At 41.6% G+C, this 14,120-nt stretch overlaps 1 protein-coding gene across 4 annotated transcripts in view; it reads left to right on the plus strand.

Annotated features, from left to right (window-relative positions):
- TUFT1 (tuftelin 1) overlaps positions 1 to 14,120 on the plus strand; it is a 33,126-nt gene that overhangs the window by 2,826 nt on the left and 16,180 nt on the right. For 2 of the 4 annotated variants that reach the window (XM_058539161.1, XM_058539163.1), the window contains exons 2-3: positions 10,087 to 10,161; positions 10,561 to 10,662. In XM_058539161.1, the coding sequence (XP_058395144.1) occupies positions 10,087 to 10,161; positions 10,561 to 10,662 (177 nt within the window). Of the gene's footprint in view, positions 1 to 8,513; positions 9,858 to 10,086; positions 10,162 to 10,560; positions 10,663 to 14,120 lie in introns of those variants that run through there. The other 2 variants (XM_058539164.1, XM_058539162.1) reach the window with 2 other exon arrangements.

Here is a 14,120-nt window from a genome sequence, read left to right on the forward strand (position 1 = left end):
AAAAAATAAAGTCTTAAAATAAAAAAAAGAAATAGAGTTAACACTCTCAAGAGTGTTACGGTAGATATTTTGGCAAAACTTTTGTTTCATTTATATATATGTATACATAGATGTGTATGCTTATTGGATTGGGATGTGAAATGCATTTTTTAGGTCAAAAATGTTTGCAAGCTGCTGTAGTAAGTTATACTGGCTTGAATAAACCTCAAACATTTTTATTAGACATTCCCATTAAGTTCCTTTGGTTATAAGCAACAGAGAGTGACTCCAGCTAACTTATGCAGAAGAGGAATTTATTAGAAGGAAATGGGCAGCTCACAGAATTTAAGGGAAAGCTTAAAAAGCTTTCCAAGGGAAAACCAAGGGAGTCCTGGGGCCTGGGTAGGTGGAATGAACTAATGGAGAGTTTCTACTTCTGGGTGAATTGATTCCAGCTGTTTCAGGTCTTTTTGCCATTCTGCTCAAGATTCCAGGGAGAGGGTGCCATTGTCCCCTTGCCCCTTTTGGCCAGGGCAGGGTGAGGTTCCTTGATTGACAGGCCCACCAGATTACTCAGTGAAGGAGGGAGATTCTCCAAAGCAAAACCCAAGTGCTGTTACCGTGGAGGAGGATGGAAGCTGTGTGGCAGAAGCAACAGATGTTCACATTAGACTTCAGTTTGAATGATCTGTGATTTTTCTTTCTTTTTCATTTTAAATCATTTTTTATCAAAGGAATGTATGTATATGATTTTAAAAAGATGTAATAATATCAAAAGGCTTTTAAAAGAAAATAGCAAGCAGTTCCCTACCCCAAGTCCTGCCCCAAGAAGTAACCACTTTCAACTCTTTTAGCTCTTTTGTTGGTGTTTATTACCATGTTTCTAAATAATATGCTTATAGTGATACTTCTTGATTTAGCAATTTTAGACATCTGTTGACTTCCTGTCATAGGAATTATAGGAAGGTTTATACTCCCACCCCTTACATGCTCCCTTTCCCTTCTCTCATCCTCCCAATGTAATTACATCACAATTTTTGCTAAATTGTGGTTTCTGTTAATAGCATTGTGGTTAAGAGCCTGCTCCTGGGACTCTGCCCCAGTGGGCTTCAGTGTGTGCGTTGCCCAAGAGCACTTCGGTAAATTACTTAATCTCTTCAGTCCTCATTTCCTCCTCTGTAAAACATGGATAATAATTGCACCCTTCTCATAAGGTTGTTGTGAGGATTAAATAAGATAATGAGTATGAAACATTGAGCACAGTGCCTGGCCCATGGTAAGTGCTCAGGTCTTAGCTATTATTTTCTTTATAATGTTTTTTTTCCCCCAAAGCCCTAGTAGATAGTTGTTATGTCGTAGCTGCACGTCCTTCTAGTTGCTGTATGTGGGACTCGGCCTCAGCATGGCTGGAGAAGCAGTGCGTCGGTGCGCGCCCGGGATCCGAACCCAGGCCGCCAGCAGTGGAGCGCACTCACTTAACCGCTAAGCCACAGGGCCGGCCCTTAGCTATTATTTTCTATTTGGTACTTACTGGCTTAGACTAGACTGTTTTAGCCTCCCCTGGGACCCCTGGCCAAGGGATGGAGGAAGAATCTGGGAACTCTGTGGTCTGGTCAAAGTTTGCTCCTTCTCTTTATGTTGACGTTTGTTTGATGTTGACGTTTGTTTGTTCTTATTTGTTCCTTTCCTCTGCCATTGGAGGATCTTAAGGATGAGAAGGGGCCTATAGGTAGACCCAGGGTGAAGAACTGAGTAATCTTTGCTAGTCCTGACTCAGCCAGGACTGGTTTTAGAGATAGTGATGTCAAGATTCACATTTTGGCATCTTCCTCTGGGCCCCTTTCTTCTTCCTTCTTTTCCTGACCTCATGGCCAAGACAGCTAGTATCTCATGATGCTCTGGGCTCTTTGATAAGGTGATTCCCTTGAGTAATCTATCAATGTTCCCCTTCCTTGGAATATTTGCATGTTTTTCATTCTCTCTAATCTTTTATCTTGATCAGTCTTGGCCAGAGAAGTTCTCTCAATGCCTGGGTGGATTTGGAATTTTTTCATCAGCTGCGGTGTGAACCTTTGTCTTTACCCTGGGATACGTGTTATTCCTTTAGGACCTCAGAAGCTGAATAAATTTAATACTAAGTCTTTTTTGAGCCCCATTCCTTCTTTTTTTTAACAAAACTAAAGCTGTGATTTATTGAAGGCTTACTATGAACCTTATTTTTTTATAACAGCTTTATTGAGATATAATTCACATACCATACAAATAACCCATTTAAAGTGTACAATTCAATGGTTTTTTGTATATTCACAGAGTTGTACAGTCATCAACACAATCAATTTTAGAAGATTTTCATCACCCCATAAAGAAATTCTCACCCATTAGCAGTCACTCCCCATTTCCCCTCTCCCCGCCCCAGCCCTAGGCAACCACCAGTCTGCTTTCTTTCTCTCCAATTTGCCTATTCTAGATATTTTATATAGATGTAATTATATAATATGTGATCCTTTGTGACTGACTTCGTTCAATTAGCATGATGCTTTTAAGGTCAATCCATGTTGTAACATGAATCACTTCTTTCCTTTTTCTGGCCGAATAATGTTCCGTTGTATGGATTAGCACATATGTTCATCATGGACAAATGTTGGTGGATATTTTTGTTGTTTCTACTTTTTGTCTATTATGAATAATGCTGCTATGAATATTTGTTTATAAGTTTTTGTATGGACATATATTTTCATTTCTCTTGGAGAGAAGTACCTAGGCATGCAATTGCTGGGTCAGAATATTTGCATTTTAAAAGAGGATTCATCTGGAGTCATTGATGCTTACTCCAAAGGAATGAATGAATTCTAAAATTGTGGAAGCCCTGGCTTTGCGACACCTGGGTGGGGAAGAAACTCCTGGGCAGAGGAGCCTTTCAAGTTCGGTGACTGCCTGTTCCTTCCACTCATGAGACCTGCCCTAAGCTCAGCCCATAAATTCCTCCTTACACCATTCCATCTCCCCCATTCATTGCCAGGTTCTTACTTTCAGGAGCACTACAGCCAATGTCTTCAAGCCTGCCAGGAGTTTGGGGGTCCTGGGCTCTGCGAGAGCATCTGGGAAAGGAGGCTTACCTAATCACCAGGCATTTGGCGCCATTGTTTGCCCATATTTCTCGGAGGTGGTGGTGGGGTGTGTGTGCACCCAGATGGTTTTGGTTCCAGACACGTGTGCTCACAGCATGTGGGACAAGCTTTCCCACCTGCTGGTAATTATGCTACCTGCCTCTTTGGGGCACAATGCAGAGTCTTGTGAAATACCTTTGTTTCCTAAGGGTTGGGGGGGTTTAGATGGGGGAATAGGTATGTGCCAGGGAGGCTGGTGGTCCAGATTTAAGCCTGGCCAGCAGTGGTAGGAAGAGGAGAAGGCAATATAAGGTAGGATGGGAATGGGTAGATGAAGGAAGAAAAATGAAGTGGGTTTTTTTCTGGGGTCTGGGGGCATAAAAGCAAAAATCACAAAGCAAAGTAGTCAGAGACTAGAGACGGGTCAGGGCGCTCTGTCTCCTTCAGAGTTAAGAGTTCAGGAGCCCACCTCCCTCTCTGTACACACTCTCACTGTCAGGCCCCAGCTTTTCCTGTGCCAGGTCTCCAGGTAATGAGAAGGGCTGCCCCATTTAGGGTGCCACCCTAAATCCCGTTTTCTCATTTCACCTCCCAATCACCCCCGTCAGCCCTCTGCATAGGGCTTGTCCAGCCCCTGCCTCTGGGCAGGTAGCCAGACAAAAGGCATACACCTGTTTTGTTGGCTAATCTGTGGGGAGGAGCAGGAATGATTCTTTGTGTCATACTCAACAAAGGGCCATCTCTGTCCTAGAGAGCCCTGCAGAAGGCAGGACCAAGGGCACTTGAAACCTGCGAGCTGAGTGAGTTGGGAGTCTCAGTCGAGAGAGAGTAGGCCCCCAACCACTCCATCTGGCCCTCTTCTTTGGCTTTATTAGGGCTTTCCTCATCCTGGCCTCTTGGGAGCCAGTGTTTCAAGTGGCTGGCTCTTCCCATTTCTCAGAGGGGGAAAATTGAGGTGGCTGCTGCTGCAGCAGCATATGAGACCATGTACTTTTCAGGTGGGAGAGGGGACAGGATTGAGGGACAAAGTGACGGAGGAGTGGGTTATAGGGTGAAGATGGATTAAGCATGCTGGTTTCCAGCTCAGGGGCAATCTCCACTTCCCTTACTTCCTCTTAGAAAGACGCTTGACCCTTACCTGCCACCCAGTTCTTGTGGCGCCCCTGTTGCAGCCTGCAGAATGGGAGCTGGGGAAACATGTTTTCCCATAGATCTCTTCTCATCTTTTCATGTGAGCTTGAGGTGTGAGAACCTCTGGGGCCTCCCTGTTTATCTCCTTATCGCTTCTCCTTAGCGTCTTGATCTCTAACCCTCAGCTATGCGTTTACCCCCTCCCTGCTCTGCGGTGTGAGTCACAGCTGCAGATTTGTTTGAACAGAGTGGAGAGGCTGCCTATAATTTGGAGGTGGCTGGGCTTCTCCCCAAGAATGTTTATGAGGTTAGAGGCTGCTCACCTTGTGATTAGCACTGTTCCTTTTTCCCTAGAGAAGAAGGCTCTACTTCCTATCTTGCCTTTCCAAGTCCCCAGTGGGGAGCCCCCTGCTAGACATTTGGGGGTATTCCTAAAGCTCCCTGGAGCTGGCTCACAGCCCTGAGGTCCCTCCAGCTCCAGAAAACAACCAAGGGCACCAAGCAGAGATAGGCCCAGGTTTCCCTCCTTGGCTGTGGGTTGGGGTTGTAGGGTGAGGTCTGTGGCCTTACAGACTGGATTCTCTGGTTCTGGAGGCTGAGGTGCCAGAGAGAACCCCAGATTTATTCACAGGCTCCGTTTAGACAGTTTGTCTCCCCCACCCTCCTCCCTTGCAGAGCTCCTTGGGAGAGTAACACTGCTTCACCTTTGTGAAGTGATTTATGGTTTGCAGAGCACTTTCACACTGTTCCTACACATCTACATTTTAGGCAGGGTAGGTATTATCACCCTCATTTTGCAGATAGAAAACTGCAGCCCAGAAAGGTAAAGTGATTTGCTCAAGGATTAGTGGGTGTTAATGAGACTCAGACCCCACTTCTGATCCCAAGTTTAGTACTTTTTCTTTCCACCTCTTTATTTATATATTTTACTATAAGAGTGTTGCGCAAATACATTTTTGTTGCTAAGGTTTAAAACACTATAGAAATATGTGGAATGAAAGTCCCTTTACTCCCCTGCCCTTGTAGTTTAGTATGTATGAATTCAGTGCTTTTCCACTGTGCTTACTTTCAAGAAATGCTGTGTGACATGGTGGCTAAGAGCACAGAGCCTAGAGCCGCAGGGCCTGGGTTTGAATCCTGACTCTGCCCCTTACTAGTTATATGACCTTGGGCAAGGTGCTTGAAGTGCCTCAGTTTTCTTATCTATAAAATAAGATGTTGGTAATGATACCTACCGTATAGTATTGTTGTGAGCATTAAATGAGTTAATACATTTAAAGCACATAGAACAGGATCCAATAGGACTCAGCACATAGTAATTGCTATACGTACACAGGAGTTGACAATTACCAATACTAGGAAAATATATGTATGTACTTAAATAAATGAGAAGTCATATTTTATGAATTAATTTGTGACTTGCTTTTTTACACTTAACATATCTTGGAGATCATTTTCGGTCACTTGATAGAGGTTTATTTATCAGCATTGTAGTATTTCATAGTATGGATGTTACCATACTTTATTCACTCACTCACCTACTAGAGAATATTTATGCTGTTTCTGTTTTTTAACTATTGTAAACAATATTGCAGTCAACAGTTTTACAAATATATCTTTGGGCAAATGTCCATGGATTTTCATAGGGCATATTCCTAACAGTGGAATTACTGGGTCAAAGAGTTTACAAAATATGCAATTTTTAAATTAATATTGCCAAATTAACTTCCAAAAGTACTTCTATAAATTTACCCTCTCTCTAACAATATATGAGATTACTCTTTTTCTCTGCATCGTCATCAATCCCCGATAGTATCAGTATCTTTAATATTTGCCATTCAGTTGGTCTAGAAATGATATTTCTACAGGATTTACATGAAGAAAAGTCAATTGCTTTACTGAAAAGCAAGAAAGAAGACTTGCATATATGGGAAGTTTTAAAGCCTAGCAATAAAATGGACACCTGTGTACTGAACACTCACCTTAAGAAATAGAACATTACCAATACTTTTGAAGCCCCCAGGTTCCCTCCTATTCATAACCCTCTGTTTCCTCCACAGAAGTGATCACTGTCTTGAATTTTGTGTTTCTTTCCTTTTTGTTATACTTTTCCTACATGCTCAAGTAATATATTGCTTAGTTTGAACTTTGTATATGTGGTATCATCTATATTCTATAGCTTAATTTTTAACAACATTAATTTTGAGATTCCTTAATGTCGATGCATGTAGCTGTAGTTCACAGTTGAATAGTAGTTCATTGTACTAATCACCACACTTTATTCATCCGTTTTCTTGTCGGTGGACCATCTGGGTTGTTTCCACTGTTTTGCCGTTGCAAGCAATGCTCTGTGAACATACTTCTATGTGTCTTATCTTTACACTTCTTACATCTATAAGTTTAATGAAATTGCCCCCCAAATAATAACATTATTGTTTTAACTTGCATTTCCCTGGTTACTGGTGAGGTTGAGCATCTTTCATAATCCATTAGCTACTTATATTTCTCCTTAGAGTTGCCTTTCTTCGCCTTTGCTGATTTTTTTCTTGTTTTCCCCCCTTTTCGTGTCTGCTTTTTCCCGTATTCCATACTGCTTCTCTAAACTGAGTGTCCGAGTTTCTCAAAGAAAGGGAATTGGGAAAATTCCCTGACCACATCACCTGGAATTGATACAGCACATATTTTTTGAGAATCTACTCTAGGCCAGGCTCTGTGCTAAATAAGCTATCCATGCAATAAGGAGCTTATGATTTGATTGAGGGAGATGCATGAGTAAGTAGTTATAAAGGAATGGAGTCAGTGTTATAGTGTAGGATATATAGAGTGCGGTGGGTGCAGGGGGCAGACTATGACTGAGGAGTGCTGGGGTAAGGACCCTCAGAGAAAGGATGCCCAAGCTGAGCCTTGAAGGCTGAATGGGAATTCTCCAAGGAGGCAAGGGAGAGGAGGGTGACGCGGGAAGAGAAAACATGTGCACCTATGGGAAGTGGAGCACATATTGCATTGGAAGACATCAACAGAAAGAGAAGTTTGGATTTAGATGCCTTCCTACAATTGAATCAGGCAAGTTGGGGATAGTTAGAGTGTGGGGTACAAGTGGGGGTACTGGTGGGAGTCTAGACATTATGTGGTATAGACAGTGATAGGCCTGATCATGAGGGGATTTTAATGCTGCGATAAGGAGTTGTAAATTTTTTGTTTGTTTTTAAAAAAAATTTTATTTAACAATAGCATCCTTCTATGAAAGTGTATATATCATAAATGTACAATCAAGTAATTTCACAAACTGGACACACTCCTCCAACCAGCACCCAGATCAAGAAACAGAATTATTACCAACAACACAGAAGGCCCCCCCTTGTCCCCTGCTAGTCATTACCTACCCTTCTTCCTCAAGGGTAGCCACTATCCTGACTTCTAAAGCATATATTAGTTTTGTTTGTTTTTATACTTTTTGTGTAAGTGGAATATATCATATAGTATACTTTTGTGATGGAATTCTTTTGCTTAACATTTCTCTGAGGTTCATCCGTGTTGCATGTACAGTAGTTGATTCTTTTTCATTGTTGCACAATATTCCATTGTATGACTATATCACAATTAACTTATCCATTCTACTCTTGATGAACATTTGGGTAATTTCTAGTTTTTGGCTATTATGAAAAATGCTATGCCATTATTTCTTTGAGTACCTTTTCTACTTGCTTCTCTCCATCTGGAATTCTGATGACATAAAAGGATGAGATGACCTCTCAAGGCCCCAGTCCAGCCTAGTTGTCCGTGCTCTTCTAGTTAGAATGCATGGGTTCATGAAATATACTGGACTTGATGATCTTGATTGGCTAATAACTCCTTTGTTCTGGCTGAGGGATGCCCCAGCTTTTTCCAACTGCCTCCAGGTGTGGAGAGATGGTGTTTTAATCAAAGTGCATGTCTGTGTCCTGGGGAAAAAGAGCTGGCAACCCGTTGGCTATTTTGAAGTAATTTCATTTTTTGAATGTTTTCTTGACCTAGATGTCACGTAGCACTCACTACGCATTCAGAAAATACTTACCTATGTTAAGGTCTGTGGCAGACAGCAGCCCACAAGGAGTTAACAATTAGAAGGGGCAGTTCCTCATGGAATGCAAATAACTGAGTGGCAGGTGCCATAGGAGGCCCGTGCTGCTGTGGGAGCCCAGGGAGGGGAGGATGTGTTTCCCACAGGATGTAGGGAATCATCATGGAAGATGTGGCATTTGAATGTGAAACTCTTGAGGGACTTGCAGATGCAAGTGAAATGGGAAGAAAGGTGAAAATGGGAAGAAAGGACTTTTAAGGCAAAGGAAATGATGAGAGCAAAATCACTGAAGTGGGAAAGCATGAGATGTATTGGATGAGGGGCAATGAGGAGCAGTAGCCAGAGAGGTGAGTTGACCCAGATTGTGGAGGGCCTTATATGCCACACTAAGGATCTGGGTTTTATCTGGTAGGAATTAAGTGTTTTTGTAAAACCAGCTGCTTCGTTGCCAGGATTGGGAAGGCTTAAGGGCCATGTGGTAGTGCTTCCTGTCTTTCCTAAATTAATCCAATTCATTCCAAGAAGTGGGAGGAGGCTAATATTTGAGTAACTCCCTCTTATGTGGCAGAGAACAACCTCCAGACGTTTTCAGTTAATCTTCAACAAAAACCCCTCAGTGGATAGTATTATTCCCATTTTATAGTGAGAACACTGAGAGTTAAGTATCTGACCACACAGACTGATTTATTTTCCACCAGGTTGCTCTTTTTTATGTAGGAAGGACTATTTCCTGCCCAGAGAAGCTTCTCCCAACTCCCTGGGCAGAGTCCATCCTTTCTTCCTCCTTTCCTTCCATCAGACATTTGGAAGGTTAGGAGGGTTCCTTAAAACCTGTTAAGAGTAAGACGGTGTTTATACTTCTGGACCTCAAGGCAGGGGATGACCAGAAGTCCTTAAGGCTACTTTCTTCCTTGGGTAGCTCAGCACCCATCTTCCCTTCATTGCCTGGGAGGGGCATGTACTCCCCTTTCATGCTGTCACAGTATTAAAGCTGGAAGGAGCCTTAGAGACTCTTAGGCCAACCTCTTATTTTTCCTGTGGGAACCAGGAGCCCAGAGTTGCTAAGCTTCTCGTCCACCTCTACACATAACACAGGTTATTGTGTTTGGTCCACTCTGCATTGCTGACCCTCTCTCAATGTTATTATATCCCCAAATCTCCAGGCCCCTACTTTTTCCATATGTTTTTCCTCTCAGGTTTTCTATTTTTCCCACAATGTGTTTTTTAAACCTTCTCTGAGTTATGAAAAAAACTCTGCTTCTTCCTTTGAAATTAGGCTAATATCTAGATAAATACCTATTGTCTTGCCTGCTTTCATTTGGATAATTTTTGTGTGGTTCATAGAAATAGGGATTTAGATTTAGGTACCTTCTTATAGTTTGGTTTAGGAAAGATATCCTAGTCTTGTAAAGTGCATAATAACTTCCTGGTTGGCTGTCAGGGGCAGAAATTCTGGATTGGGGATGATCCATCCAAGGATGCCTTCTTCAGGATGGGGGAAAGGGGAGTCCATACAGTGTGCTTCCTGTAATCCGAGGACCAGGGTAGCCCCTCTGGAGCTGCACGGAGCAGCGTGCTGTGTAGTCTCTGGTGTGGTGTAAAGAGCACTGTCAGAGACCCCAGAGACATCCTGCCACCCAGGAGTGACCTGATCTTAGGCACACTAATGTCACCTCTCTGGACTTCAGCTTTTCTTGTCCATGAAATGGCGATAATAAGGCCCACTCCACAGGGCTGGCAAAAGTGCACCTGTACCAGGAGTAGACTGTAAAGGTAAGGGATTATTGTTGCTGTCATTGTCATTATTAGGGCAGCGTGGACATTCTCAGGCTGACTCTCCAGAGTGAACTGACAGGAGAGGAACTTGAACACATAGCCCAGAAGGTATCAAGGTTTCTGGTGGGGTGAGGCCTCCTCTCCTCAGCCAGTTCTTCTTCCTTGCTGCTGACCCCTCATCCCAGTGCTGCCTGGAGCCATCTGCTGCTGCTGCTCGGGAGCATCTCCTTTCAGACACACCAGCTGACCTCAGCATTGTGCGCTGCTTTGGGGGATGGGGACACCCCCACTAAAATTAAAACTAACCTGCAATTTCTACTAATTTTCCCCATCCGGTGTTCTTGCTGCTGTGTGGCTTCTGGCAGAGGTTCTGAAATGAATTTTTGGAGGGGAAAATCCGACTAACCCGTCAAGTGTTTTGAGGAGCAGGTCTTCTGCATTGGTCGAGGTGTAGAAGTTCGGGGCTTGTCATATGATTTCTCAGCCACTTCTCTTTCTTTCTGGTAGGCGGGCAGGAAGACCTATGCCATGGTGTCAGGCCGCTCAACCAGTCATTCTCTGGCCTCAGAACTGGTGGAGTCCAATGACGGACATGAGGAGATCATTAAGGTAAGCTTAGTTTACCTCCACTTTTTCTCCCTCCTCTCTTTCTCCCTATAGGCATGCGAGAGGGAGCGGCTGACTTTGCCAAAGGGAGCTTGTGGTATGACTAGGAAGAACCAGACCTGCAATGCTAATTCCTGGAAAGATCTTAATTAGCACCAGGAGACCACAGTCGGTCTGTAGTGACTTTGGTGCAACCCAGCCCCAGGCATGGAGATGGATGGGATGACCTTTCTAGGTGCCTATCTACTGTCCATGTTTAGCTGCTGGAGGTTGTGGAGACAGATAGGAGGTGTGTTTATGGAACTTATTTTTAAAAATTAAAACAATTGTTCTTGTTTCTTTTTTAAAAACAGCTTTTTGAGATATAATTCACATACCATACAATCGACTCAGTTAAAGTGTACCATTCAGTGGTTTTTAGTATATTCATAGAGTTGTGCAATTATCACTGCTGTTAATTCCAGAATATTTTCAGTCATTCCTTCCAGTCCTGGCAGTCACCAGTCTACTTTTTGTCTCTATGGATTTGCCTCTTCTAGACATTTCATATAAATGGAATCATACAACATGTGGCCTTTTGTATCTGGCTTTTTCACTTAACATAATATTTTCAAAGTTCAGCCATGTTGTAACATATGTCAGTACTTATTCCTTTTAATGACTGAATAATATTCCCTTGAATGGATATATCACTTTTTTTTATTAAAGCTTCAGTGCATGGTTGTGTATCCTAGTCATTAGTTTCAATTCTCTCTCTGAGCTGCTGCCACAGTATGACAACTGACAGAGGGATGGTGTGGTTCCACAACCGGGAACTAAACCTGGGCCGTGGGAGTGAGAGTGCCAAATCTTAACCACTAGACCACCAGGGCTGGCATGGATATATCATGTTTTGTTACCCATTCATCAATTGATGGATGTTTGGGTTGTTTCCACTTTTTGGCTATTATGAATAATACTGTTATGAATATTCATGTGCAAGTTTCTGTGTGAACATATGTTTTCAATTCTCTTGGTATATACCTAGGAATGGAAATGCTAGGTCATACGGTAACTCTATATTTAATCTTTTGAGGAACTACCAGATTTACTTCCAATTTTTTTCTTCTAGACTGCTCCATTTTACATTCCCACCAGCAATGTATGAGAGTTCCAATTTCTCTACATCCTCACCAACACTTGTTATTATCCATCTTTTTAATTAGAGCCATCCTAGTGAAAGTGAAATGGTATCTTGTTGTGGTTTTAATTTGAATTTCCCTAATGGCATCTTTTCATATGCTTATTGCCCATTTGTATATCTTCTTTGGAGAAATATTTATGCAAACCCTTTGCCCATTTAAAAATTCAATTGTGTTTTAATTGTTGAGATGTAAGGATTCTTTATATATTCTGGATACTATATCCTTATCAGAAATATGATTTCAGGGCTGGCCTCGTGGCGTAGCGGTTAAGTGCGCATGCTCCACTGCTAGCGGCCCAGGTTTGGATCCTGGGTGCACACCGACGCACCGCTTGTCAGGCCATGCTGTGGCGGCGTCCTACATAAAGTGGAGGAAGATTGGCACGGACGTTAGCTCAGGGCCAGCCTTCCTCAGCAAAAAGAGGAGGATTGGCACAGATGTTAGCTTAGGGCTGATCTTCCTCACAAAAAAAAAAAAAGGAAGAAAGAAATATGATTTGGAAATGTTTAAAAATTTTGTTCTCATTCTGTGGGTTTTTCTTTCTTTCTTTTTTTTAACTTTCTTGATGATGTCCTTTGAAACAAAAATTTTTAATGTAATGAAATTCATTTTGTATATATTTTTCTTTTGTTGCTTGTGCTTTGGTGTTGTATCTAAGAAGACTTTGCCTAGCCCAAGGTCATAAAGGTTTATTCCTGTATTTTCTTCAAAGAGTTATAGTTTTAGCTCTTATGAATAGGTCTATAATCCATTTTGGATAAATTTTTGTGTATGGTGTGAGGAAGGCGTCCAATTTCATTATTTTGCGTGTGGATATCCATTTTTACCAACATCATTTGTTCAAAAGACTGTTCTTTCCCCCATTGAATTGTCTTGGCAACCTTGTCAAAAATCAGTTGAGTGTATTTTTATTACATTATTATTTATGGACTCTCAGTTGTAGTCCATTGATCTACATGCCTGTCCTTATAGTAATTCCACACTGTCTTGATCACTGTAGCTTTGTCGTAATTTTGGTTTTTTTTCCAGATTGTTTTAGCTATTAAGGGTTCTTTGCATTTTCATATGAATTTTAGGATCAGTTTTTGTCAGTTTCTGCAAAGAAGCCAGCTTGGATTCCGCCCCCCGCCCCCCCAAAGCCCCAGTAGATAGTTGTACGTCATAGCCGCACATCCTTCCAGCTGCTGCATGCGGGACGCGGCCCCAGCATGGCCGGAGAAGTGGCGCGTCGGTGCGCGCCCGGGATCTGAACCCCGGGCTGCCAGCAGTGGAGCGCACGCACTCAACCACCAAGCCATGGGGCCGGCCCTAGCTTGGATGTTAATAGGAATTGTGTTGAATCTATAGATCAGTTTGGGGAGTATTGCTATCTTAACAATATTAAGTTTTCCAATCCATGAAGATGGGATGTTTGCTCATTTTCTTTTTAGGTCTTCTTTTATTTCTTTCAACAATGTTCTGTAATTTTCAGAATACAAGTCTTAAGCTTTGTTAAATTTATTTCTAAGTACTTTTTCCTTTTTGTTGTTATTATAAATAGAATTGTTTTCTTAATTTCATTTTTGGATTGTTCATCTTGAGTGTATAGAAATACAACTATTTGTTATATATTGATCTTGTATCTTACAACCTTGCTGAATTCATTTATTTGTTCTAATAGTTTTTAAGTGGATTCCTTAGGATATTTTAAATACGTGATCACGTCATCTGCAAACAGAGATAGTTTTACCTCTCCCTTTCCAATCTGGATGCCTTCAATTAATTTCTTTTTGTTACTCAAAGTCATTGCATGGCCCTTGAAGAAAGTAAAACTACCCCATCATTCTATCAATGTAATCATTGTTAACACTTTGTGTATCCTCCCAGACAATTTCCTATGCATAGTACTTTTTAAAAAAATAAAATTGTATTATACATTCTATTCTACAATTTGCTTGCCTCCCACACTTTTATGGTAGTTTTAATGTCTTCTGTGTCCATAAAGGTAAATGTCTGGCATTCTAATGGCTGCATTGTTTTGTATTATAGAAATACCATAATTTAAGTAATCCTTCATTGTTGGACATGTTGTCTGTTTCTATTTTTTGGCAGCCATAAATAATATTTTGCTGAACATATATGTTACTAAATTGTGTATGTGTTTTATAATACAAGTAATAAAGAAATATTTTCTCAATTGTAAAGATTCAAGCATGCTGTACAGAGAAAAATGTGTAAATTCCCTCTTACAACCCTCTTTCCATGAATTTACATATATACGTGTGTTTATGCCAGTTT

The sequence above is a fragment of the Diceros bicornis genome, chromosome 4, assembly GCF_020826845.1.
Source record: "Diceros bicornis minor isolate mBicDic1 chromosome 4, mDicBic1.mat.cur, whole genome shotgun sequence".
Classification (NCBI taxonomy): Eukaryota; Metazoa; Chordata; class Mammalia; order Perissodactyla; family Rhinocerotidae; genus Diceros; species Diceros bicornis.